Here is a 26921-nt window from a genome sequence, read left to right on the forward strand (position 1 = left end):
AGATGATAGCATGTTTGGGAGAGTTAATGACATTACAGAGCGGATTGTCTGCCTTGATTGCTATGGTAATGAATTCTGAGAGATTGGATTTTTCTCTCTTGCAGGTGAGTTTAGTGGTTCAGGCTCTCATGGAAAACAGTCTTTAGTGCCATATCATTCCACCCGCTTTGAGCTGCTAACATCCTGAACTGGATTGCATCATCCACCGCTGATCAATGACCCTTGCATAAATGTAGCAGCTGGATGGAAACATCTTGACCCCCCCGCTGAATATTTACATTCTTCACGGATATGTTGAGCGAAGTAATTGAACGACATTTGGAGGTTGGGATCTTTATCCCAGACAGCGGAGGCCCAGTTGAGCGCTTTTCCAGTAAGCAGTGACAACATGAAAACACATGTTTTGGCTTCTTGACTAAATGATTCGGGTTGACTGGAGAAATAAATCGTACACTGATATAAAAACCCTGGCATTTCTCAGCAGAACCATTGAACTTGTCAGAAAGTGCAAAGCTTACTGGTTTAGCGGGATGAGCCAGCAGTGAGCGACTACAGTGGGTCAAATGTTCGTTAACAGCTCGTAGGTCATGCAACTGGTCTTGAAAACAGTTTAACATGTTGCATTGGTGTGCAAATATGCCTCCTGGAGATGGGAAACTTCAACTGGATCTGTGCTAGGTGAAGTATTCTGTGATAAACTGGCCATGGAGATGGTGTTAGTATCCATATGCAGGAAGTTTATTGAAACACACACACCCACACAAACAATCCAAATCTGCAGTCAGAGAAGTAGTCAAGGTGCAGGCAGATAAAGTTGGTAAACCAAAAGACAGTCCAACCAGCCAAACAAAACAATGGGTAATCCAAAGAATCTATAAATCCACAAAACAGGCAATGGTCATAACACAAAACAGGCAATGGTAATAACTTGAAACATAGACAGCAGGCAATAGAAAACTGCTTGGTAATGCAGATAAACTAACAATACTTCTCAATGGTGAAATGGAAGTGGCATGTTTATATAGGGTAGCAAACAGGAAGTAAGTGTGAGGCACATGTCCATGATTAGTATTCAGGCGAGGTCTCCATCTGGTAGGTGGATGAATGCAGGGCAGCCTCATTCATTATAGCTTTAGAATGATACTGCTGATTCACAGGGCCAGTGTAATTTCCTGTCCCCCTTTGATTACTTCGAGTCTATGGTTAATGGTCACTTGTTTAACCATTTCATTTTAAATACAGGTTAGTTCTATCCACACTTTTCTTCACATAATTATGTCAAAGTCAGCTCATTCAGTTTAATTAGACTCTGACATTTTTGATAGTGTTTACTACAGTTAATTTTCATTAAGTGGAGTTATATATTTAGGTTCTTTTCAATTTGTTAAAATGTTCCATTTAGGTTGAGGTTCAGTCAAATGGGATTAACTGTATTTCAAAATCCTATTCAGTGTCCAGCTCACTGACCCTGAATAATACCAGATATTTTTCTTGTTTCAGTCTTTCTTATCACATACCTTTATTTTTTAATTATATTGGATTCAGTATATATGTATGAGTGTGTGTGTGTGTGTGTGTGTGTGTGTGTGTGTGTGTGTGTGTGTAATAAGCTTAAGTGGTATTGATTTTTCCCTACTTGTGATATACCATTAAAAAAATCACGATAAATGATTTAAGGAACAATAGCCAAAGAAGACAGGGAAACAAGCATTTACACAATTTCAGGTTTACGGAGAATATGGGAAGACGTTTTGCATTTTGTTCTGTTCCAAACTGCAAGTTTGATGAACACTGACCTGTGTGTTCTTATTGTATCGAAGATGTGAGACCAACAGATTATCAACATTTGACCTTTTCAGAAAATCCAAGATGGAGGAAGCACAGATTATACTGTTGTCGCACCATCCCATTTTATACAATACAGCTTCCATCTATCCATCTTCTATACCGCTTTATCCTTTTCAGGGTCACGGGGAAACCTGGAGCCTATCCCAGGAAGCATCGGGCACAAGGCGGGGTACACCCTGGACAGGGTGCCAGTCCATTGCAGGGCACAATCACATACACACTCACACACCCATTCATACACTATGGACACTTTAGACATGCCAATCAGCCTACCATGCATGTCTTTGGACTGGGGGAGGAAACCCCCACAGCACGGGGAGAACATGCAAACTCAGCACACACAGGGCCACGGTGGGAAATGAACCCCCGACCCTGGAGGTGTGAGGCGAATGTACTAACCACTAACCCACCGTGCGCCCTACAGTACAGCTTTAAAAGAATATATCAATTAATAAAATCAACTTCAGAAGAGAAGCTGCCTGGATTATGGTGTCGCTGCATAAGGAGCAGATGGTATATTTTAACATTGAAACAAATATTTGTAAAATTATTTTGTAATTGTGGATTAAAAAAAACAACAACGCCTTGGCGCATGATGCCATTTCCAGCTGTTGCCCATATTTGCAGCAGTTGCCAAAGAAAGTTTGCATGCTCAAAGTCTAGTGTGACCAGATAACTCATACTAGTGTACTCTGGTGTTAAATTGTGAAGCTCCTATGAAACATTATAGAAAATTATATAATTGGCACAAACATCACAGGGCATTGTGAAAGTGTAAAATTGTATAGGGATGAATGAAGCCTGTATGTGTGTGTACGTACGTACGTACTGTATGTATATACTAATGTCTGTTTTATGTTAATTCTGGATTACCCTTTGCTCCGTTCTGTTTGCACTGTACTGTGTTTAGTGTGTCCACTCAGGAATCAAAATAAGTACTGGGCACTTCCTTTAATTAATCCTATATATAAAGTCTTTTTTTTTTACATTAATTCACTGACTGAATAATTTGTTCAATTGGGTCCCATTTTCATTTTCAACATCATACCACAAGCCAAAAACCAAGACAGAAGATGACAGTGGTGGCTGACATCACTTAAAACAAAAGTGTTTTCTGTGTTCTAGTGTGTGTTATGGCTGTTTGCTCATATGTGAGCCTTTAGCACACATCATTTATATTGGTCTTCATCAATTTCATTGATGCATCTATTGTTTGAATTAGTAATACATGCATTTGCTTAACAAGTTAGTAGTCATTATTACTTGTGCTCTGACTTAAAATAATTCTATATGTTAATTTTTGTTAATTAGTTAGTCAATGACTATTTAAAGTTGTGGTTTATGGTACCATGCATCATTCAGAGCATACATGGTCATAGTACTGGCTAGTTGGGCATTTCAATGACTTATCCATGTTCCCATAATCCTCTGCATATTCTCCCCATGTACGTTGTGCTCCCCTATCTACTTCAGACACCTTTGTGGTGGTATCAGCTCTCAGCCTTATTTTGGGTTATTACTTCCTGTAGGTTGTCACTCAGATTAAACCAATGTGTCCCAGGGCTTAACTTTATCATCTGTCTGCTAGACTATCAATACGAATGAGAGCTCACTCAATAGTGATAAGTCATCATCGCTCTTGCATTTTCCTCACCAGCCCTTATCTAGGCCTATATAGTTAGCAAAGAAATGTGTTGCTAAGCAAGGCAATATGTTACAGCTGTGCTATGACATCTCTGCTTCATTACAGCGTACAGTACATGTCTACAGCTACATCTGTGGCACGAGTGCGCCTCATATGTATAACATCCACTGCCCTTGTGCAGTCCTACATATTTACCATGTCATTTTCTGTAAACAAACAAACAAATAAATAAATAATTTCTTTTTTATTATTATTATTATTCCTGACATTATTTGAATAGAGATAAAGATGTAGGTGTTGTGTTTGGATCTTGATGTGGAACATTTCATGAACATCTGACATTTACAATATTGATTTATCTGCCTGTAAAATGAAAAGTTAGAAGCGGAAGGAAATTTTAACAGTGAAAGCGAAGAATTCTTCTGTGCCATGTATATATATATATATATATATATATATATATATATATATATATATATATATATATATATATTGCAGAAAAGCAAAAGCCAGGGGCATAAACAACTTTAGCTGGGAAGAAACTTTAATCAGACGACATGTGTGAACAGTGTCATGATCTGATATGCACAAAAGCATAATGTGAGCTAGTTTCGCATATTTTGGAAAATGGAAAATATATTCCAATAGCACCATCAGTTATAGGCGATCTGCTAGCATTGGCATTTCTTAGTAAACATATTCACATACTGTAGGCTGTGCAAGTGATCAGATTCATGTTTTATGTGAAATCAAATCTACTCACTAGACATCTTGACAATGTAAGACCAGGCTCCTATAATTGAATCAGATGAGATCCTAAGGACAGAAGAAAGGACAGCATGATATTTTTAAATACAGTTTTGGAAATGAAATCTGACAAAATTGCCATTTGTGGTTGCAGGAGCAGTGAGGCAGGAATACTACCCACTGTGTCACACATTAAACTAATAGCACTATCTTGACCTTAGTTGAATACACATGCAGTGTGCTTGTTCAACTATTGGTTGTTTTCTACTTAATTATATATAGTTATTTGTGATTCTACCCTTTTTGAAACAGAAATATGCATTTAGCCAGTCATACTATAAGCCCTTAGTAAAATAGCTTAAAAAATTAAGCGCTGGTGGTGTAAAGCACACGTTTCTGGCATGTTACGCTCTCAACCACAACATTTTGGGGCTTTAAAAACTAATCTATATTTAACCAACATAACAAAACAACATAACCAACATAGCAAACAACAGAACATGACAAATACCTATTTCAATGAAAAAAAGACTTTCTTAACTGGTATAATTATACAAATAACTCCAGAGTGCAGTCATGAAATGTATTTCTTGCTCGTCTCATCTGTGTCAGTTTGTGCCAAGGTGGTGGACACCCTGGATGGGATGCCAACACATCACAGGGCTCAATCAGTCACACATTCACACACCATGGACAATTTGGAAATGCTAATCAGCCTACAACACATGTCTTTAGAATGGGGGAGGAATCCGGAGGAAAGCACGGAGAGAACATGCAAGCCCTGCGCACACAGGGTGGAGGCAGGAATTGAACCCCCAACCCCAAATTGAACCCCCAACCTCATTTTATTTTTAATAAAATCTCAAAGTTGCTGGATTTACATAAGTATTATCTGTAATGAAGACGCTCCAAATCTGAGAAATACCCAATCCTGTTTTGGCCCGATCTGGCACAAATTAAGTGCTGGTTTTAGCCTCTTCATGTAAATTACACACATATTTGTCTTAATTATGCAACAATGTGTAAACAAGGTGTAATTAAATGTATATGGATTTATGCAAGAACTCAAAAATGATCTCCACAACATTTGGGGAGATTAACAACATATAACGAGAGAAAGATTGTGGAGAAAACAATGAACATTTTATATAAGGCTCATGCTAAATATTAATATGATATGGAGATATAAATATCTAATACACATATCTGATTTTCTCGGTGTGGGTTTTGCAGAAGTAACCCAACTCTGCTCTGTCACAATGTATTGCGATATTTCTCCTCAGAATACTCTGAATATGAAATCATTTAGATATGGACAAGTATGTGGGTGCCTGTTTTTTTATGAGTTCGACAGAGTTTGCCCATTAGTTGCATAAGGCAAAGGAAGCTGTGCTTAGAAAATAAATTATTATTCAGAACACTTGAAAAGTACTGCAGTTTTGTTTTAGTGAAAAGGGAGAATTTCTGGCTGCTATTTAAGCTCACACCTTTAATCTGAATAAAAGAAAGAAAAGAGACATTTGGTACTTTCATGATTTCATATTCTATCATTAGGTTCCATCATAGATATAATGGTAAAGAACACTGTAAGAAATTGTAATTTCACAGTGCTGTGTCATTTCTTTACAGTATTTTACTGTTAAACACTGGCATGCAGCATTGAGAGTGTTAACAGTAAATTACTAGCATCCTGAGTGTAATGCATCCTTGGATGTTTAGCTGCAAGAATGTCATCCAAGTTAAACATTTACTTTCACTCTTAAGCTTTTAAGTAGTGCCAAGACTCTACTTGAACCTTCAAACTGTTTTGTCAGTTAGTTATTGAAACAATTAGTAGGGATGTAATGATACATCTTGACATCGCAATGCAAAAATGTGACGTGCCTTGTGGAAATGTGCGATTCACATTGTGGAAATCAGCATTGTTTTAATACTGCTTGTAATGCAGTTGCACTGTTTGAACACCAGAGGCACCAATCTGCACAACGAATGGAGTTAATATATATAGAGTGGTCATGTGGTCATGTGATCGAGTTCTTTAATGGAGAGCCTGCGAGATTTGCACTTGTGAAGACTGATAGCTCTGAACTGCAACAACCAACACGCATTGCATGTTATACAGTTACACAACTATATTATGACAGTTAAAAAGAGCACTTCATTAGCTTTCAAACAACACCAAAAGCTGCAGAGATCGGGTGTTTTAGCCAACGTTGGAGCTCTATTTCTGCTACAGGGCTCATCATTTCTCCGGGTCATACACTGTTGTTTACACATACACCTTTTGTTTTACACATTTTGTTTACAAAAAAAGTAATAAGTTTACTTCATTTAAATTTTGTTCAAAATATTCAGAGAATTGAATTGTGAAGTCAGAGAATTGAAATCATGACAATGTTATAGTTACAGTACACCCCTACTTATTAGTCAGGTACAGCAAAATTATGCCGTTAAGGTACAGCTAAATTATGCTTAATATGCCGTTTCCTCCAGAAGTGAGCTTTCAAATCATTTAGCCAAATTAACTGGCTAGCTTCTTTGACTCAATGTGTTGACAGTAAATATTATTCTACTGAGTTAGCTAGCTGCCTCAGCTGACAAATTGTTGTGCCTTAAATTACAGTTAGCTAGCTAGTTAGCTAAAATGGTTTTGAGGTAATCGTTGGTCTCAGAACCAGTGTTTGCACTCTCACTACAAAAAATTATGAATTATAGATTTTGTTAAAACAAAAATCCAGGTTTCAGCATTAGCTACTTCCGATTTTCAGTGTCAGAACTGAAAATTATGAAATTCTTATTATTTAAAATGTATAAACATTATAAACACATAATTCTTCAGAATTTTGTAGTAAACATGATGTGCATTTTGTAGAATATGTAGATTTAAAAAATTTTTTTTTTTTAGAATTGTTTAGTAATTACATACATTTTGTAGAATATTGTAGTAACCATCAAGTTATTTTTTTGTAAAATTTTATAGAAATTAATGTAAATCTTGTAGAATTTATTATTATCAATTGGTGTTCAGAAATCTCTTGCTGGTGCAGAATCTAAACATAGTTTAGTACTACCAGCTGCAGCGACTTCTGACTGGGGATTTAAACTGACTTTAAAGGAAGAATAGCTCAATTAGCATCTGCTCTTGTCAGCAAGCCTGCTGTCTTAATGTGCAAATTCAAATTGTTCCCACATGTGCTAGCAAATCCTAGCATTATACAAGTTGAAATAATTTATAAAGATGAATTCACTTCTGGCAAATGTACACTTCTCTGAATCTACTATGTCTTCTATCATTGATTTAAATAAAGAAAGAAAAGTGTACACAGGGGCATCCATACCATGCTTGTGTTCATACATGATCCCTTGATGCCATTTTGACTCACTTCATGAATGATTTCAGTTCACTTGCTAATCACTCTCGGAGAAATGCGTTTTAAACAGTACCTTTCCTTTTGTATCTTTTTATGTATATTTTCATAGAAAAGTGTGTGTAGTGTACCTTTAAAGCTTTACTCTAAAACCTAATTATACTCCATTTAAGCACCTTAAATGACAATATCCAGGTTTCCAGTTGAAGGGAACAAAAGGTGCAAAGTTACAGTTGCACTCTTATAGGTACAGTTTCATTTTTTTCTTCTAAGAGTGTTTGATCTAGAAATATTTATATTTAAATATTAGATGTTCAAATTGCACAAAATAACACAACAGAAGTTTTGTTGTTATTTGAAGGAGAACCCATGATCACACATGACTTTGTATCTTTCTATGAGTGTGTAGTAGCTTGCCTCACATCATTCTTATGCCTGAGATCATTCTTATGCCTCAATCCTAATTGTTTCTTAAAAGTGAGCTATGGATATGCATTACCCTTAATTTTAATTTACCTGTTACATCAGATATCCAGGCAATCCATAATTGTAGACCTTGTTGTGTCATGAGCTGCTTTAGCTAGCGTGCAGGCTTCTTGAGAGAAAGCTTGTGCTAATCTGTCACCCAGATGTGGGAGAGCATCTAACATCTGCTGTGTGGCAGAAATGTTTAGCACCATGCTGATGACGGCGCGTGACATTGGCACAGCGCTGGCACAGCATGTGGATTGGACATGGTATTAAACTGAATACACTTCATCCATTTATATGAGTGAAGTGTCAAAATTCTTTGTTCTTTGTTACATTGGAGGCAAAACCAGACATTTTCCACAAATTTAAATGAATTGCTTAGATGCTGTTAAGTGTAGAGATGCAAAAATACACTTAGAATTATTGGGATCCAGTGAGTTGTGAAAATGTTTCTTCAGCCTTACCAATGTATATAAATGCACTAGATCAGATATTCTCAAATACGTCCTCGGATGTTTCAGTTTTTTCCTGCTTCTAACACATCGCATCTAGAATATCAGATCATTATGAAGAGAAAAAATTGGCGAGAAATGAAATTTACAAGATTTTTTCTTTACCCCAAACATGATCGATCAGCTAAGACATGTTTGCTGTCTGATGTTTGTTTCTGCAATTTTGCACTAAAACTTCAAGGCTTTGTTTTAGGGTTTTTTTGTGGCACAGACTTCCATTACTTGCTACCAACATTAGTCTTATAGCTCCACTGAGAAGTAAAGCAGACATCTCTATGTAAAATTCCTTAATGTTAAGCTGGAAATCTCAGATTGCTGGAAACACAAACCTCAGGAAACCAGCATCAACAGAGAAAAGACTTGTGTCGAGCTGGTCTGAAGAAAAGGGCTGTTTTTTTCTTCTTCACATAGCAGTGCTCCGAGGGGAGAGATAACATGAAACATAGGATGTTAAAAAAGAAAAGAGCAACAGAATAAAAAAAAAAAAAAACAGAGCTTGATATATAGTTTGCCATGTGCAGGCCAAGCCCAGTCCACAAATATACAGATTATTTTGAGAATATCCTTTTCTAAAACATTTTCACAAAGATCCCAGTCCACATGGACAGCATTAAAAAAAAAAAAAATTCTTCCACTTGAAAGCACAAAAAGATTAAAAACCACTCAAATGAGCCTGACTCATGTCAAAGCCCCCAGAATAACCCTCATCTCCCTTACTTTCTCTGTCCTTGTGCTTAAGATTATACTTGAATACAAAGTGTATTTCATTCGCAGTGTGTTTTATAGCAATAGAGTGGTGGATTCAGGAGCAGTAGAGTGCATATCATATTCTGGAACCTCCGCACGAGGGTGTAAAAATAAAACAAAGCGAAATTAAATTGCAAACATAGTTGGTGATAAGAATTTTCAGACCCCAAAGTAACAACTTGATCAGCAGCCATGATAAAAGGAGCCCTTTCTTCAAAACTGCATGTGCCAGTTGACCCTAACGATTCAGCAGTTTCAAAAACATGTAGTATAGTTTTAGAGTAAAAAAAAAAAAAACTGATTTTTTTTACTTTCTACACATTGGAAAAGCTTTATTTAAAATAAAGCTTTGTTCTGAATGATCCCAAACACTGTTTCTTTGTGGACAGGAGGGAAAAATGTAGGGGGGGGGCGGGGGATCCATATATATGTGGACAAGACCTCAGAGTGTATTTCGGTCACTGTTGTGCTAATGTTGTTTCATACAGTATACTATTGTATTGTATGTGCTCTTGCCATAGGTTAAGTGTGCAAACAAATTAGTTAACAAATTACAATGAGCAAGAGCACTGTGGTTGGATTTTGGTAAATTTGTAAATGAGTAAAATCATAAGAAGAGGTACACACACTAAACCCACTCCTAACCTTAACAGTAACCTTTCATTTAAATCGACACATTTACTAATTAACATGGGAAACTATGTTGTCAGTGAGACAGGGACCTGGTAGTGTGTGGGTGTGTGGGTGTGTGGGTCATGTGTCTTGGCGGAAAGAAAACGATCTGTAAATGTTGTCTGGCAGTAGACACTGGAGTGAATCATCTGCATCTGTGTAGTGATTACAGAGGGATTTGGCAGGTTAAACCATAGAGCAGTGAACTCCTCACAGCCTCCTGCCATCTTTGTTCTCACGCTCTCACTGTTTAATCCATAAACTCCTAACTCCATGAAATTGTTGAGAATGTTGTCGCTACCAGACCATAGGGAACTGCTTTTCTTTAATAACTGCTGGCCATAGTATGCAGTTTTGTACTATAGTTCTTTTTATGGAAAACTTTTTTACTTTGGATTATGACTCACGGGGTATGGTGGCTTAGTGGTTAGCACATTTGCCTCACACCTCCAGGGTTTTAGTTTTGCTTCCTGCATCCGCCCAGTGTGTGTGGAGCTTGCATGTTCTCCCCGTGCTTCGGGGGTTTCCTCCGGGTACTCCGGTCTCTCCCCCAGCCTAAAGATATGCGTTGTAGGCTGATTGGCATTTTCCAAATTGTGCATAGTGTGTGAATGGGTGGGCGAGTGAGTATATGTGCGATTGTGCCCTGCGATGGCACCCAGTCCAGTGTGTCTCCCGCCTTGTGCCCGAATTCCCTGGGATAGTCTCCAGGCTCCCTGCAACCCTGTGTAGGATAAGCGGTACAGAAAATGGAAATGGATTATCACTGAAACATTTAGTTATGAAATATATACTTGCATCATAAACTCAGTGATGTGCCATAGTTGATAACACTGTTATAACCACTGTTGCAAAGATGTAGTAATAAAAATACTATATGGTACATAATATATGGTAATACATGGTTCATATGATGAAGCTTTCTATAAGCAGACAGGTAAACTGTTCCACAAAAGACTTCAGGACATAGCATTTTGCACTTTCCATTTTTCTCAGTAACATAACACTGTTTTATTGTCTTATTAACATCAAAAGAGAGAAAAAAGAGAGGCTGCTGAGGCAATGTTTATATATAAGTCATTATAGCTGTCATGGTCTAAGTGGTAACTGGAGCTAACTTTGTCCTGCAGATATTAAATGTTGCTATGAACAGATAAAAAGCCATATCATTCTTTAATTAATAAAAATGTCATCATTGGCTGTAGTATAAGAGGAATAAAACACATTGGGATGTGATGTTATAGGAAAAACATCTTTTAATCACTTAAATGTAATTATTGCATTGTCAGTTATTGCAGCAAATGCTATGGCAGAAATCTGGTAGTTTTTACATTATTAGGCTTAATTATAGACTTTAAAAACTAACATGCAAATATGTACCAGCAATTACATGTTAAATACTGGCTATTTACTGAAAAATAAAGTGCTATGTAATTATTGCAGGTTAATAGCTGTATTTTGCTTAACATCTCTAATGAATGTTTTTATACAGTTAGAGATTGTATCAACATCACACCTCAACCAACAGCACAGTGAGTGATCATTACTTGACCTTCAACATCGACCCCATAATGGCTTGAGATGGATGATAAAGACAAAAATGAGCAAGAAGCATATCGGGAGCAGGAGTCATTCAATTCTACTGCCCCAGTGCTGTGCCATGTGCTTGGTATAATAGAAGGCGACCATAATGATACTGGACATGTTGGGGTTCATTCTGATATTCTGTTCCCAATGAGATGATTAAGCAGCTTGTGCTCATGCAGCTGATCTAAACATGGCCCCAGAATAATATATGGGTATGGCGTAAACACTGGGTGCACATGGGAAGGGCAGTGGTGTTTTGGCAATGCATTAACTCCTGGCAAGCGAGATCTCTGGGAATTTAGAGGAGTACACAGACTGTTATAATGGGATAGTTACGGTGTGATGATTAATGCGCTGTAACTTTTAATTGTGATTTTGTTTTGTTTCTGTCCTTGGTATTGCCTGGATGAGGACAGCATCGGCTGTGATTACTATAATTATGCTTTCTGGCGGGAAGCAAAGGAATTGTATTTGATTATTAGCCAGTTTGATAAGCCAATGAACTTGAGAGGATGAATTATTAGAAAAAAAATAAGGAATGAATTGTGGAATATAAATCTCTCTCTTTCTCTCTCCTTTTACAGCAGCAGAGGGGAAAGATCCACCTCCAGGTATGATATTTCCAGGCCTGCATCCTGTTCTATTATCCCAATTTAGCTTGTACCGTTCTGCCTTTCGTTTTGTCCTGTCATCTATTTCTGTCATGCACGCCCTTTCTGCATGATGTCCCTCACCTCTAGAATTTGCCATCTTATTTTACATCTAAGTCTCTGTATATTTTTGATCCTCGTTCTCTTTTGCGCTGTGCTATATGGTAAAGGAACTTTTGGAAAGTGAACATTTTAGAAAGTGAGGTGTTCTTCTCATATTGACACACACACACACACACACACACACACACACACACACACACACACACACACAAACATTAATAATATATTGACACTTAACCTTAACTCTTTAATTTCATAGGTCAGAATAATATTGTGTATCATCCTGGGACACAAATACACACACAGACACAAACACACACTCATCATCTCTCCTCCTCTGTGGCCCCTTGCTGCCTCCCTCATTGATCCCCTTATTGTGCGTGGTCATCACTACTGATCTTTCAAATCACTGCAGCTCTTCTTCTCTTTTCTTCCTGCTCTAGCATTTTATTGTCTTTCAGACTTTTAGTAAAGTGTTTCATTGCCCCATTCTCCTCTCTCTCTCTCTCTCTCTGTCTCTCTCTCTCTCTCTCTCTCTCGCTCTCTCTCTCATCTCCCCAAGTTAAAGAGCTGCCTCCATCACAGACTTTGTTAAATACAAAGTGTTTGTCTCTTTATCACCGCAGAGTTTCATTATAAAATCCTTGGCTCTTGTTTGTTGCTTGTTCGCCATCATTGGTAGCAGATGTGATGCACGCTGACCCCCACCCCTTCCTTTCTACATTACACTCGGAGTAAAAGATGAAAATATAAAAGTTTTTTTTTTTCATCATTAAAAAAAGGATTTGCTCCTTGAACCATATTTTACAACCAGGAACTGAAATGGGCTTAATTGGGATTATACATCAAGAATCTACACAAACTAGTCCATAATATTGTTTCTTCGCTGATTAACGCCCTCCTTACCTGGTCACTGACATTTGTTGCATTGACTCTTCAAGTCATGGCTGTGTCATCCATCCATATTGCTTATCCCACACAGGGTCGTGGGGAGCCTGGAGCCCTTCCCAGGGGACACAGGGCACAAGGTAGGGGACACCCTGGATAGGATGCCAACCCATCACAGGGCACAATGACACACCCTACGGACAATTTGGAAATGCCAATCAGTGTATAACACATATCTTTGGACTGGGGGAGGAAACCGGAGTACCCAGAGGAAACCCCCAAAGCACAGGGAGAACATGCAAACTCAGTGCACACAGGGAAAAGGTGGGAATTGAACCCCCAACCCTGGAGGTGTGAGGCAAATGTACTAACCCCCCATGTCCCCCTGACTATGTCATATTCTTTCCATTTTTAAATGATGGATTTAATGGTACGACACAGGCTGTTTAAAGTTTTTAATATTTTTTTTATAACCCTGACTGATTAATATAAGTGGACTGTATTTAACTACCAGAACTAATTTACAGGTTTCACATCAATGGGTGTGAATACACATTAACATAATTTTTGTATTTTCAATTATTTTTCTTTTCATCGTTTTTGCAAACTGTATAGATTTTTCCAGTGTTGGGAAAGCTACTTTGAAACTGTAGCTTTTCAAGCTACAAGCTACTCCTAGTTTGAAATAGTAATATTCTCTGTATCAGAGAATAAACTCCAGTGTTAATTTAGTATGGTATTATCATTTAGCCGCCCCATGCATCAAGTAACAAACTGTGGTTGGTCGCTTTACTTGTCCATCAGACGATCACTTCCTATCCATGTAAGTTACAATGAAGCTCTAAATTCCTGTGAAGCAAGCAACCATAGCAGATATGCAAGGAAGCGCACCGTTATGATCCGACAAAATACATAGCGATTGCTCACGCTACATCGCTATCGTTTGAAAAAAGTAACTTGTTACAGGAAAAGCTACACTATTTTAAAAGTAACAGAGCTACTGTCATGCTACTGAAGAATGTAGTTAAGTTGGTAGTGTTGCTACTTTTAGTTAACTACTCCCCAACACTGGATTTTCCACTCACTGTGTGTTTTCATGATGTATAGTCCCAGTTAAATCCAGTTCAGGTCCAGGTTCCAACACTACAAAAGTGGAAAAGTTCAAGGTTTAATGCAGGGGGATTTGGGTACTTATGCAGGGTACTGAAGTTTTCTGAGGAAACAGCAGTCAGTGTTGTCAGTAACATCAATGCTATAACACACAAAAACCTGCTATTGCTACAATAAGCTGTTGTGAAAAGCTGTTGTGAAAAGGGCCTTTTCATATAATCTTCCCTAACTCTCAGTACATTACTCATAACTGATTGAGTGCCCTACAGTACATCTCCAATTGGCTCCATCCAGCTCAAAACTCACTCCCTCTAAGGAGCTGATGATGTGGCTTGATGCATTTAGCATCCAACAAGCAGCGGGGAAAGATCATCATCATGGATTATCATAAAAGCTCTCTAATGCCATAGCTCCTATCAGCCAATCCTAAAAACCAACTCCCATTCAAGCTGGTGTAATGGGAAATATGTTCACAGTTTAGCATGAATAGATTTCATAATGGCCTAGAGTGAGATGCAGATTTCTGATTGGCAAATAGTTTGCTTTTTCGTGCCTTGTAGTAGTCTCCAGCAGATAAGTGGCTTTCTTTTATATTGAAGTCTATCTAATATTTTGTAGTCTTCTTCCACAGTTTTTATTTAAGCTCCAGTAGCGTACATTGGGGGCTTTTTTTTTATAAATCATTATTGAGTTTGGAGGGTAAAACCACTCGAAAACATGGTGCTGCTGCTGTGAATCATCCAGAAATCATTTTAACAGTATTTTGAACAGTTAGAGATTTCCAGGTAACATTTAGCAGGAGATTTACGGATACATACACTGAAAACTCAACATGAATACTCTTTATGGCCAAACGTTTTTGGACACCCGACCAACACACCCATGTGTGTTTCTTCCTCAAACTGTTGCCACAAATCTGGAAGCACACAATTGTATAGAATGTCTTTGCATGCTCTTGCATTACAATTTCCCTACACTGGAACTAAGGAGTCCAAACGTGTTCCACCATGACAATGCCCCTTTGCAGAAAGCGAAGTCCATGAAGAAATGGTTTCCCAAGGTTCAAGTGGAAGAACCTGAGTGGCCTGCACAGAGCCCTGACCTCAACCCCACTGAACCCTCAATCAATTGATTGCAGTGTTGCAAAAATTTTGCAGTCTTAAAATGGGGTCACTGGGTTACAATAACTCATAGACACACATATATGTTTTCCATATTAATAATATTTCCAGAAGTTGACCTTGAACAGGATCAAGTTCCTACACAAATTTTTGGCTCTACTGTAGTTCACTCAGTTTTTTTTTTTTTTTTTTTTTTTTCCTCCAACATTAACTTTACTCCACTCATCGGAAATTATGAAACTCCATGCTGAGTGAAGTCTTTGAACAGCATGTTACAACCTCAAAGGACTAACACATGATGCCATACATAAAACAGCGGCTCCACACAAGCCACATATAACAGTGCTGGGTATTATTCATTTTCTTTTCGTTCCTTTGAAAATGAATGTTTGGGAACTGGCTCCAGTGGTGAACTATACAAGAAACAACACAAAAACTACCAAACTAAACTAGATGAAAGAGAAAATGCAATCAACTAGACTTTTAAACATAAGCAAAGGGGAAATATGAAAAATAAAACAAAGCGGGACATTTAGCCCCGTCCTGTGGGTTAGCCATCCATTGTTCAAATACTAGACACAGTCACTCTGTCATCTGAGAACATTTCATATTTAAATCAGTAGCATAACTATCTGGGCTAAAGCTTGAGACCAGCAATAAAAACTATTTTTCATTATTACCAAGACAATAAAGAAAGAACACATACACAGAATGACCAAGTAATTACTTGACATTGGGTCACAAAATAATATTTTTATTAATACATCTACAGTCATTTGAAAAAATAAGTACACTACATGGAAATTGTTGACTTTTTTGACATATTTGGGGACAAGCAAACATACAAAAAACAGATCAATTACATGGAGAAAAGTAAGTACACCTCTACATTTATCACACTTTCAAATCCATAAAAGTAGATCAGTTGTGCAAGATTGGGTGCCACTGATTAGAACATGCTTAGGGATTGCAGGTGGAACCTGTCTTATTTATGCCCCTGTCATATCTAGTGTCTAATGTTCCCTTTCTTAGTGAGGTGTGTGGTGTCATCATGCCAAGACCTAAAGAGTTCTGTAAGGCCTTCAGAAAAAAGGTTCTGGATCTTTATGAATCTGGCAAGGGATTTAAAAAGATCTCCAAATTATTTCAAATACATCATTCCACTGTAAGGAAAATCATTTACAAGAGGCACAGATTTCAAATGACTGCCAATTTGTCCAGGACTGGCCATCCCAGCAAATTCAGCCCAAGAACAGGACGTCTGATGCAAAAAGAAGTCTCAGCGAACCCCAAAACTTCATCACAGAATCTGCTAGTATGTTTTGCAACTGTTGGTGTCAAAGTGCATCTAAAATCAGAAAGAGATTGCACAAATTTGACCTGCATGGGAGGCGTGCCAGGAAAAAGACTTTGTAAGACTACAGTTTGCCAATGAGCATATAGGCAAAGACCAGGCCTTTTGGAATAATATGCTCTGGACAGACGAATCAAATATAGAGTTGTAACAACAGATACGTTTGGCGCAGGACAAAGACAGCTTTTCAGGAGAAGCACCTCATACCAACTGTGAAGCACGGTGGTGGAAATGTTATGGTTTGGGGCTGCTTCGCTACTTCAGGGACTGGAAAGCTTGCATTCATTGATTCAACTATGAATTCTGCAACATATCAAAGAGTGTTTGAAGATAATGTGAGGCCATCTGTCAAAGTTGAAGTTGAACTGAAAGTGGACCTTTCAACAGGATAATGATCCTAAGCACACTAGCAAATCCACCAAGGAATGGCTCAAAAAGAAGAAATGGAGGATTATGGAATGGCCTAGTCAAAGCCTGGATTTTAAACCCAGTTAAATGCTGGAGGGATTTGAAAGTTTGAGGGCAGTACATGCAAGACAACCCTCAAATATCTTGCACCTGAAAGAATCTTGCACCTGAATGAAAAAAAATTCCAGCAAGTCTGGTGGACAATTATGCAAAATGCCTACAAGAAGTTATTTCTGCTAAAGGCAAAGGGTGTACTTATTTTTCCACAGAAGAATATAACATCTATTGATATTTCTGTTGAATGAATGATGGAAAAACTTAACTTTCCTTGTGGCTTTGTTTATATCAGCTTCATCAACAGGCACTGTTTCAAAGATGATCAAATGTTTGCTTGTCCAAATATGTCAAAAAACCCATCAATTTCCCAATTACCCAAATATTTTTTCACATGGTGGTACATGGCCATCAAACGTCTGGGAACTGATTTTAATAATGGACTATGTATGTTTATTTATTTATTTTTTTGTAATTAATGCTATATTTTACTAGACTTAGAAATCAAATTACTAAGCCTGAGCATTTGATGAGCACCCCAGTTTATGTTGTTCATGTTTCTTTATCCCTTTAACCCATTAAGCTCTCAGTCTTATTATTCAGTTGCTGTTTAATTCTTGAATCTGATTGGTCAGAAGCTGATGACTCATTTCTGTCACAGCAGTTCCGACAGTAGTTCTGTCTGCAATTCAAATGATAGGTTTATACTAATGCACTCATTCTAATATGTTTTTATAGTGACAGCTCATTCACAGGAACTTGTATTAAAGACATGCCACATCATTTAAAAATCGTAATAAATCGTAAGTTTCATTTAAAAATTGAAGTAATTTTTAATGGTGAAGCTTTTTGTAAGGTGATGTTTGTTTAACATTTCTGAAAGGAGTCTCCACTGTCAGCGCTTTGTAACTTTGTCATACGAAATCCTTCAGAACAGAGGAGTTTGCCACTTTCTGGTTTCTCTGTAACATGACAAGCTGTTGTTCTTATTAATAACATAAGCGATACCAGGAAGTAACCAGCCTTGTGGATGTTTGACAGCATCAAATATAAGTATAATGTTACAGTACACAATGTGATGGAATAAAACACTTTGGAATGTCATAGTATTAGAAGCTTCAGGGTGGTAATGGCATACCATCAACGTTGATTATTTTCCTATAATAGCAAGTTGCATGCTACATAATTACTAGTAACACCATGAAACTAATAAGTATGGTGCGTATAGTAAGGAGAGTGATGAATGTACATCTGGAGCTGCCAGTGGATTCTGGGACTTTAAGAGTTAATCATAAATCAATCATCTGCTTGGGTTTTGAATTTTCCTTTTCATGGTTACAGTTGAGTTGAGTGAGAATAAAAGCTTTTAATTAGAATCTGATCATTTAGGTCTGAATTTCCACTTGCATTTGTCCAGAGACATGAAAATAAAACATTACTCAAAGTATACTTTTTGTGTGTGGCATTTGAGGGTGTTCACGCCACACGACAGTGTGATTTCAAAATGGAGTCAAAATTATGAATAATCCATCAAGGTCAGAATTTTAGGAAAATAAACAATAAATTAATTCCAAATTCAGAAATCAGAGTGTCGGGTAAACATGTTGCTGGTGTGTGAGCTGAGATTGCATTTGAGAAACTTGTATAGCCATCCAACTGAATGTGAAGACAGCTCTCGCTCTGCAAGATGTGTCTTGCCATGGTTAATTTTAAACGTGAACTTTTCTGATTCCATTAGGCATGCTGTAACCCATGACTAATTAAACCACTTTATTCAATCTGGCATAAGAGCTACTGACAAACCTGTTACATTCTTATTATATGAAAATTATAATTTTCTGCACAGAAAGACATCTCATAATCTCATTATCTTTTAGCAAGCAATCACATTAATGTTATCCCTATGTTATAGTTTTTTCAAAGAAATGCGCCTATCTTATAGGTGTTATACCTTTAAATTGCCAGCACAACCGCAACGTGACAAGTGTGTTTAAATATATCAGCAAATCGTTCTTTCCAACTTGGAAGCTAGCACAATTTCTATGCATCTTTGAGCAACAGACTGGCAACCCTCTAATGATTAACCCTCACTGTCTGAAAAATTCTGGACATGAGATTAGTGAAAGAAGCACCCATATATAGATAATATATTAGAGAAAAAAAATTGGCTTTGTTCTGAATATTGAGCTCACATCATTCCTTTCTCATTAGATCAGAAAAGAGAGCTTCCCCTGGTAATTATGGTACTGCAAATATAATTGGAGTGTAAATATAATAGGCTTTTTGTACTTATTACATGCTGTGGATATGTATGATGTATTAGATGATTAGAAGTTATAGGTTTTATTAAAAGGTCTGTGAAATCACACACAAGTTTACTTTCATTTGGTCGAATTTTTACCGGACTTCTGTGTGTTTTAGAAGGACCTCTTTCTGAACTAGAGACTTGCTAATTGTGTCCTTCCGTGCCCTTCACTAACACTTCTTTTAGTTTAGCTGTGTATAATTTATGCATTCACCTAGCAGTGTGCATTGGTGTGTGTGTGTGTGTGTGTGTGTGTGTGTGTGTGTGTGTGTGTGTGTGTGTGTGTGTTTTAAAACTGGAAGTGCAGCATTGGTGTGGAACAGGTGCTGCTCTTATGCTCACACCTCTTCAGTGCTTAATCACTGGTTTTGCAGCATATTTGTGTAAACTTTGCAGGAGTGTTGACACTTTTAAAATTTGAAAGTTCAATTAACATTTACCCAGGAGATTGCTGTGGCCATGTTGTTTGTAATACTATAAATTTACAAGTTTAATGCCTGGTAATGTTTGAACCTACATGACCACGAGTTCTCGCTGGGTCAGTGCACTCGCAGCAAAACAAAACCACAAGTGCACTCAGAGAAGACCACTGAGTGCTGAGTTTGCCATTTGACCCTTTTTACGTTGATACACTGCATACCAATGGAGGATGGTGTTTCCGTGTTGTCCATCCCTCTAATAAGGAAGGAAATAATTATATCTTCAGACATCCCCAGTCATGGAGGGCATATAAAACAGCTGGCACTTGAATTTGAATCTTGGTTGTTGGCAACGGTTCTGCACTGCTGAACAATGCTTTTATTGGATGTCTCCTCAGGGAAAGATGAAAGAAAAAAATTAGTAATCATAAGCCTTCTGAGTGCATGCAGCTTTCCAAATAAGATAAGTTAATCAAAGCGGTAGAACTAGCTTTAGTTCTTGGTCCCTGTTGTGCCTTTGCTGTGATAGACTATATATACTAAAATATGCAAGCAGAAATTATGATTAAAACCACAGTGGTGTTACATCTCACATTTGCGCATTTGTAACAGTTTCAAGGTTACAGTTAGAAGTGGGGTTAAAGTTATACTAGGGATATAACCGAATATGAATACATTATTCAGAATGAACAGATAATCTTTTCTAAACAAATACAGATATAAATAGCATAAACTGCTTGCAGTAAGTGCAATCTTCAAGCTAGTGAGACTGTCCACAGCAGTCTCACGGCAATTTTCGGGCTATCCATGTAGGGCCATCCTCAGCAGCAGCAACGAGTGATTCACCAGTGAAGGAGGCTTCAAACAGAAGTAGAGCATCAGGATGGATCAGGCAGGACTGGAGGGCAGATAGAGTCAGGATCATCTGCATCTCAGAAAATTCACAAAAGAAATATGCTTTTATTTATAGAACTGCTCCATATACAACAAGTCAGATAAGGGCATAGGGCTGCATATCATCACTTGAGTCACCAAAAATAACAATTGAAGTAATAAAAAAATAATAATAAATAAATAACTTGTACATTCATTTTCCATGTTTTTTTTTTTTTTTATCATTCTTAAATGTGCGTTCTCCATTACTACTAAATGCAAATGTCTTACTGGAAAACAATAAATGTATTATAATGAAATGGTGCCTAAAGGTCCCCATTTTGACTAGCAGTGGCACTGGAAGTACCAAACCCAAAACTTAAGCAAATCTGGTCAAAATAAATAAATAAATAAATTACACTGTCAACTTGGTTTGATATATATTTAGCTTGCTTACTCAGTCACATTACAGAGAACATGCCAGAAAAGTCCACAGGGCACCTGATTGAGATCCATTATGAACTCCAGTGATAAGGCTCATAGACCATTCCCACTTTAAGTCTGATTATACGTTCAGTACTGTAGACACAGCTATTTGGAGCACTAATTAGATACAGATATTGGCATGGTATTACACGCCTTCTTTGCTCCATTTCTTATTACCTTATTTTCGTGAAATTTAATGGATTCAAGTCACATTGCCTTTGTTTATTCCAATCTGGACACATTACTTATGAGACCGGGTTGAAACCCTAGTTCAGCCAACCTGTTGTCCTTTCCTTCTTCAAACTCTAGGTAAATATTCTTATCTAACCTTTTACTTCTTGGAGATCCTTGCATATGAATGAAAGACTTTATAATCAAAGCTTGAACTTTCTCCTCTATCCCTTATGAGATGTTTCTGCCACTCGGTATGTATTGGTCACTACCGATTTACCTCCTTTAACAGGGTCCATGCTTTGTAAGCAATGGTTCCCTCCTGTTTGCTGTACTCAAATGTCACTGAATCTCATCTGTTTTGTCATGGAAGAGTAGAGCCACCACGAGAGAAACAGAATACTTAAAGTGAACAGAGCCACTTGGGCATGAAAGCTTGTGGCTTTTCAGCTGCAGTCAGTTTTGGGTTTAGAGGGTAGGAACCAGTGAACTGTTAGAGACACAATCTAAAGAGCCTAGTGCAGCAGTCTACCATAAAAGAACTGAGACATAATCAGGCCATGAGTGTGCCATGTAACCTTTTACCTAGCACGAAACGACGGACCACCAACCAACCACCAACCTCTCTATGAAACTGCAAGGTTCTGTAGCTATAAAGTGCACAGTGCACAGAAATTCTCCATGCTTAATTTAGCTGATGCATTAAAATGAATGAATGTTAAGGTCAGCATGACAGAATAGGGGCAGTAAGACCTCCAAAATAGGAGAACAATAATTAACAGAAGAAAAATTGTTATGTAAATATTGTTCCAGAACTATACATGTCTGTATCAGTAGAGTGTGTAGGAGTAGATGGTATATTCTCAACATCAGAGTATTTCTGTATGGTATGCAAAGATCGGACTCCACTATAAAGAAAGAAATATTGATAAGAAACGAGTAAGAAAAATCTAATCTTATAATGCTCATGACCTCGAGTTAGTATTCACAAAATTAACTGTCACTGCATGATATAATGCAAAAGACTATGATGTGATGGATCACATGCTATTTTATAAGCTGCCAAATAATGTGGGTAGAAGCAATAATTGCAGTGATTAATATGATCATTTCTATTTATGCAGCAATATATTGGCAATATACTAGACCCTATGAGATGTTTAATATATTCTTATTCAGTCCCCATTTGATTTCCAATTTTCTTGGAAATCTCCAATTTTGTCTACTGATTTTATGTTACATCATATTTCACTTGACATCAAAGGGAATCCACTAATTTCCTATTTAAGTCAGCATTTTCTATCCATGTTTTTTTTTTTTTTTTGGGCTTTTGTTTAAAGGCAGCGGTCAAGAAAAAAACCTTGTCTGAGATGCTTCTAAATAAGAAAAATCCATGAAAGAGCTGTGAACTACACACATTAACTTAGGCTACATACACGTTAATCCGGATAAAACTGAAAATCTTTTTCTCTACATTTTAGCCTTCCGTAAACACTGAGACAGTGGTGTGAGTCGGAGCAGCTACTTGGTCTGCTTTGCCGGTGACAGTAGAGGTGCTTTCTTAAAATGTTACACTTCCTCAGTGTAAACATTTGATATGTTTTCTGTGTTCTACTGTGAATAACATACGGGTTTATGAGATTTGCAAATCATTGCATTATGTTTTAATTTACATTTTACAGTGTCCCACCTTTATTGGAATTGAGTTTGTATTATTTGATAAATATTCATATACAAATGTCTTCATATATATATATATATATATATATATATATATATATATATATTGGAATGTTTTTTTTTTCCTGTATCTGGATGTGACCTTGCCATTTGCTTAGCACTTTAAGTGCAGCACTCTGAGCTCCATTCATTTTGATTTGAGTTTGAGCTGACCTCTCAGTCCAAAGCTCCTGCCCGTCACGCTGCTGCTCTCTGAGCTGTGCCGAAGCTGGCTAAGCTTCCTTTAGCCCTGCTGAACATCACTATGGAGGTCACTCAAGGTTACACTAATTACTACTCTGCCTTTTTTCTTGCCATTTTGTAGGTTATTTGTTTTCTTCGGTATTCTCTAGAGACAAAGGGCCAGATTTACTAAGCTTATTGCATCTGTTTTCTTAGCATCATGCACAAAAAACCTTGCATGTATATATAATACAAAACTGGTGTAAAGCCTAAATGTGCAATTTAATTGACATGCAAGTGGTTTGTAATAATACAAAATCATTGTAGAATGTTGGTGAAACTATTTAAAAAACTAAAAACTATTTAACTTACTATATTATTTAACTTTTTATATTTTAATATTTCAGTTCAGATTCTTTTGTTGCACAGATCTGGCAACCTTGGTCATAGCACATACATCATGAACACATCAATTTCCTCATGTCCAACAAAGAAATTCTTATACAGGATACATTATTCAGAATTTTTCTGAAATTGCCAATTTTCCAAGTGTTACAGAATCCACAGTCAACCACAAAAATGGACTAGAGTTTAACTGCACACTGTTATATGCATAATAATTTATTATTGATTCAGAACTTGCAAGTTCCTCTTTTGCACTGAACTTTTTGATGGCTTATAACCTAATGCTACATGGACATTTTAACTGATCCTCTCAATCTTCAAACTAAGAAATGTTCAACCTCTCAGGAGCTCTGTCAAGATGTTTCTTTCATCCACATTCTTTATGCCGTAAGCATGCCAATTTTCCAACAGCACTACAGCATAATGAAACCTGAGAAAGGTTACTCACTGGCATCGAATGATGATTGGTGAGCTGCAATGAGTTTGGAAAAGCAAACCTGCAATGACAGAATACTGAGCTGGGGTTAACCAACACTATATCATCTTCAGGAAACACAATATTGGCAGATTCTCTGTTGGCATCCATGGGTTTTTTTATGACTCTGACATAGAAACTAATGCTGCCCTAATAACATTTTGACTGATCCTTCTAAGCAAAGCCTATTAGCAATGAAATTGAAGCAATAGTGGGATTTTAAGGGTAAGTGGGAAGCTGTCGTGTAGATAAGGGCATCTGTTTCATGATTGATTGCTAAAGAATACAGAGGACACTTGGTTGTGTTAAACCACTGCTCAGGTTTCACCAAGTTGCATTGTAGCTTGGCTCTGGCTGATTGATAAGGCTCTTTTTGTGATTTGTTGTTGGAAACGGTGCTGCCTGTGCTGGCCGACATAAATCACACAATGGCTTACACTCTTTGTTCCGTTATTCTGTGGTACAAAAGGCAACAGGAACTGAAGACAAAGCTGTGCTTCATCATCAGCTGCGATGCCTAGCGAGGTCTCGATGGAGGGCACAATGCAAATATGTAGTGTGACTTACTTCGCTCTTTTGCCGTCTCTCTTTATCCATCTCTTTGTCTCTCTTTATTTCTGTGTGTCTCTGGTTAGATTAGCAGTGGCATGAATTCTTCATTAGGGAGCCTGTCAGCGTGCCTTTGTGGAGTTATACACTGTCATGTCAGAATTCAAGGGAAGTGTGATCACCATCTTCTCCAGGGTGCACAGATGCAGTAATGGAGTGCCGCCAACACCATTATACGTGTTATGTCCTGTTAATTAACCTCAAATCTTGTTAAGGCTGAGAATTCAGTGCCAAAGCTCTCAAATTCTGGTAGAGTTGATCAGAGGACAGATTTTGCTTTGCATTCTATCAGCTAAGAACACTCTTTACTTATTTGCCTAAACACACGTGTGGTGGTAATATCATTGTAATGATGTTTTTTTTTCTTGCCTGATAAAGGTTCTAATCTGCCCCACCAAATGAATTCATATTTTATATTAAAATTATCTTCGGGATGTTCCATCCATCAATCCATCCATCCATTTTCTGTACCGCTTATCCTACACTGTGTCTGGAGGCTGTCCCAGGGGACTCGGGGCACAAGGCATGGGACACCCTGGATGCTGTCTTGAGGACCATGATTAAATTAAATATTTGACAAAGAGATAGTCTTTGTTCTTTCACTGGGGGCAAGCCATAATAAAGGTTTACTGTTTTAAGCTGTTCTTTGCTGTTTTTTGTGTGTATTTAAACTGTGGAAGTAATTTTGACCTATAACATAATGGATGTAACGTTTTTCTCAACATAATAGGAGAGTTAAATCTCTCTAGAACATATATGTCCGGTCCTCAGAGCAGGTGTGTATTTGACTGTTTGTCTTCCCACCTTTACCAATAATTACCTAGTTGAGAAAAGAAAAGTTTGGACATTTGGAAGAAGTGGAGGTTATGTGACAGTTGTAGGCGTGTTTTGCAACTTGGGGCTTTTAAATGCTGGGATATGTCACTTCCTGAGACTGAGTGAGAATGTGATTGTGGCTTCATACTCTGTTAGGATTTCACCATCAGTAAGAGTGAGAAAAATGTTCTCATTAAACTTTTGTTTAAACTCATTGGTCTTCATGTTTAGCTAGCTTGCTAAGCTACTGTCAGCTTTGTTTAGATTTGGCAGGGGTGTGTCATATCATGACATGATTTGCTGTTGTTTAGGTCAGTCAAGCACTTCTTGCTTACTTCACTTCCTTCATTCAGAGGGAGATACATCGACAAAGAAATCAAATCACAACTAAGGAGCCAATTCGTGGGGACTTAACTAAGTCAATTTACCAAATAAGTAAATTTCCTATATAATTCCAATTAAATTACATTCAGTTTCAGGTTGTAACACTGCAAAATGTGGAAAAGTTCAATGGGAGTGTATACTTGTAGTCGGTTGTGATATACAGTATGTTCAACCCATGTGTACAATCAGAATATACTTTTCAGAAAAAAATGCTGATAAATGAATGGTGAGGAGCTGTTGATGTGTTAATGATCTACTAGAGGGATAACGATACATTGTCACACAATGCATCGTGATGCCATAATGTGATGTGCATCATGGAAATGTGTGATTCACATCAGCATTGTATTAATTATACATGTAATGCAGTTGCACAGTTTGAATACCAAAGACCCCATCTGTGCATCCCACACAGTTAAAATATAGAGACATTGGTCATGTGATCACATTCTTGCATGGAGAGCCTGTGAGAGCTGCACTTGTGAAGTCCAGTAGCCCAATAGCTCTTCACTGCAACAACCAACACTAATTGTGCTTTATACAGTTACAAAACTATCATCACTAGCTTTCAAAAAACACCAAAGGCTGCACAAGCCGGCACTTTAGCTGACTTTGGAGCTCTATTTCTGCTCCAGAGCTCATTATGTTTCAGTCGATCATGTTTCAGAATCAATTCTTATTCAACCAATTTTTTTAGGAGATTTTATAAAGTATTTATTTAGTTTTAAGAACCTGTAGCACATTGTATTTACAATATTAAACCTCTGTAGCCATGTTTGATATATTTAGTTTTATACAGACAAAAATGCACATTGTTTTGCATTGTTTATG

General features: G+C 37.4%; 1 protein-coding gene across 3 annotated transcripts in view; it reads left to right on the plus strand.

The window, feature by feature from the left end:
• Positions 1 to 26921, plus strand: part of edil3a (EGF-like repeats and discoidin I-like domains 3a) — a 190128-nt gene that overhangs the window by 45164 nt on the left and 118043 nt on the right. The window contains exon 2 of one of the 3 annotated variants that reach the window (XM_017452570.3): positions 12182 to 12208. The exons of 1 other annotated variant lie outside the window; for it this stretch is intronic. In XM_017452570.3, coding sequence (XP_017308059.1) covers positions 12182 to 12208 — 27 coding nt within the window. The remainder of the gene's footprint in view (positions 1 to 12181; positions 12209 to 26921) is intronic. One more of the 3 variants, XM_017452571.3, reaches the window with a different exon arrangement.

Source organism: Ictalurus punctatus, chromosome 22 (assembly GCF_001660625.3).
Source record: "Ictalurus punctatus breed USDA103 chromosome 22, Coco_2.0, whole genome shotgun sequence".
NCBI lineage: Eukaryota > Metazoa > Chordata > Actinopteri > Siluriformes > Ictaluridae > Ictalurus > Ictalurus punctatus.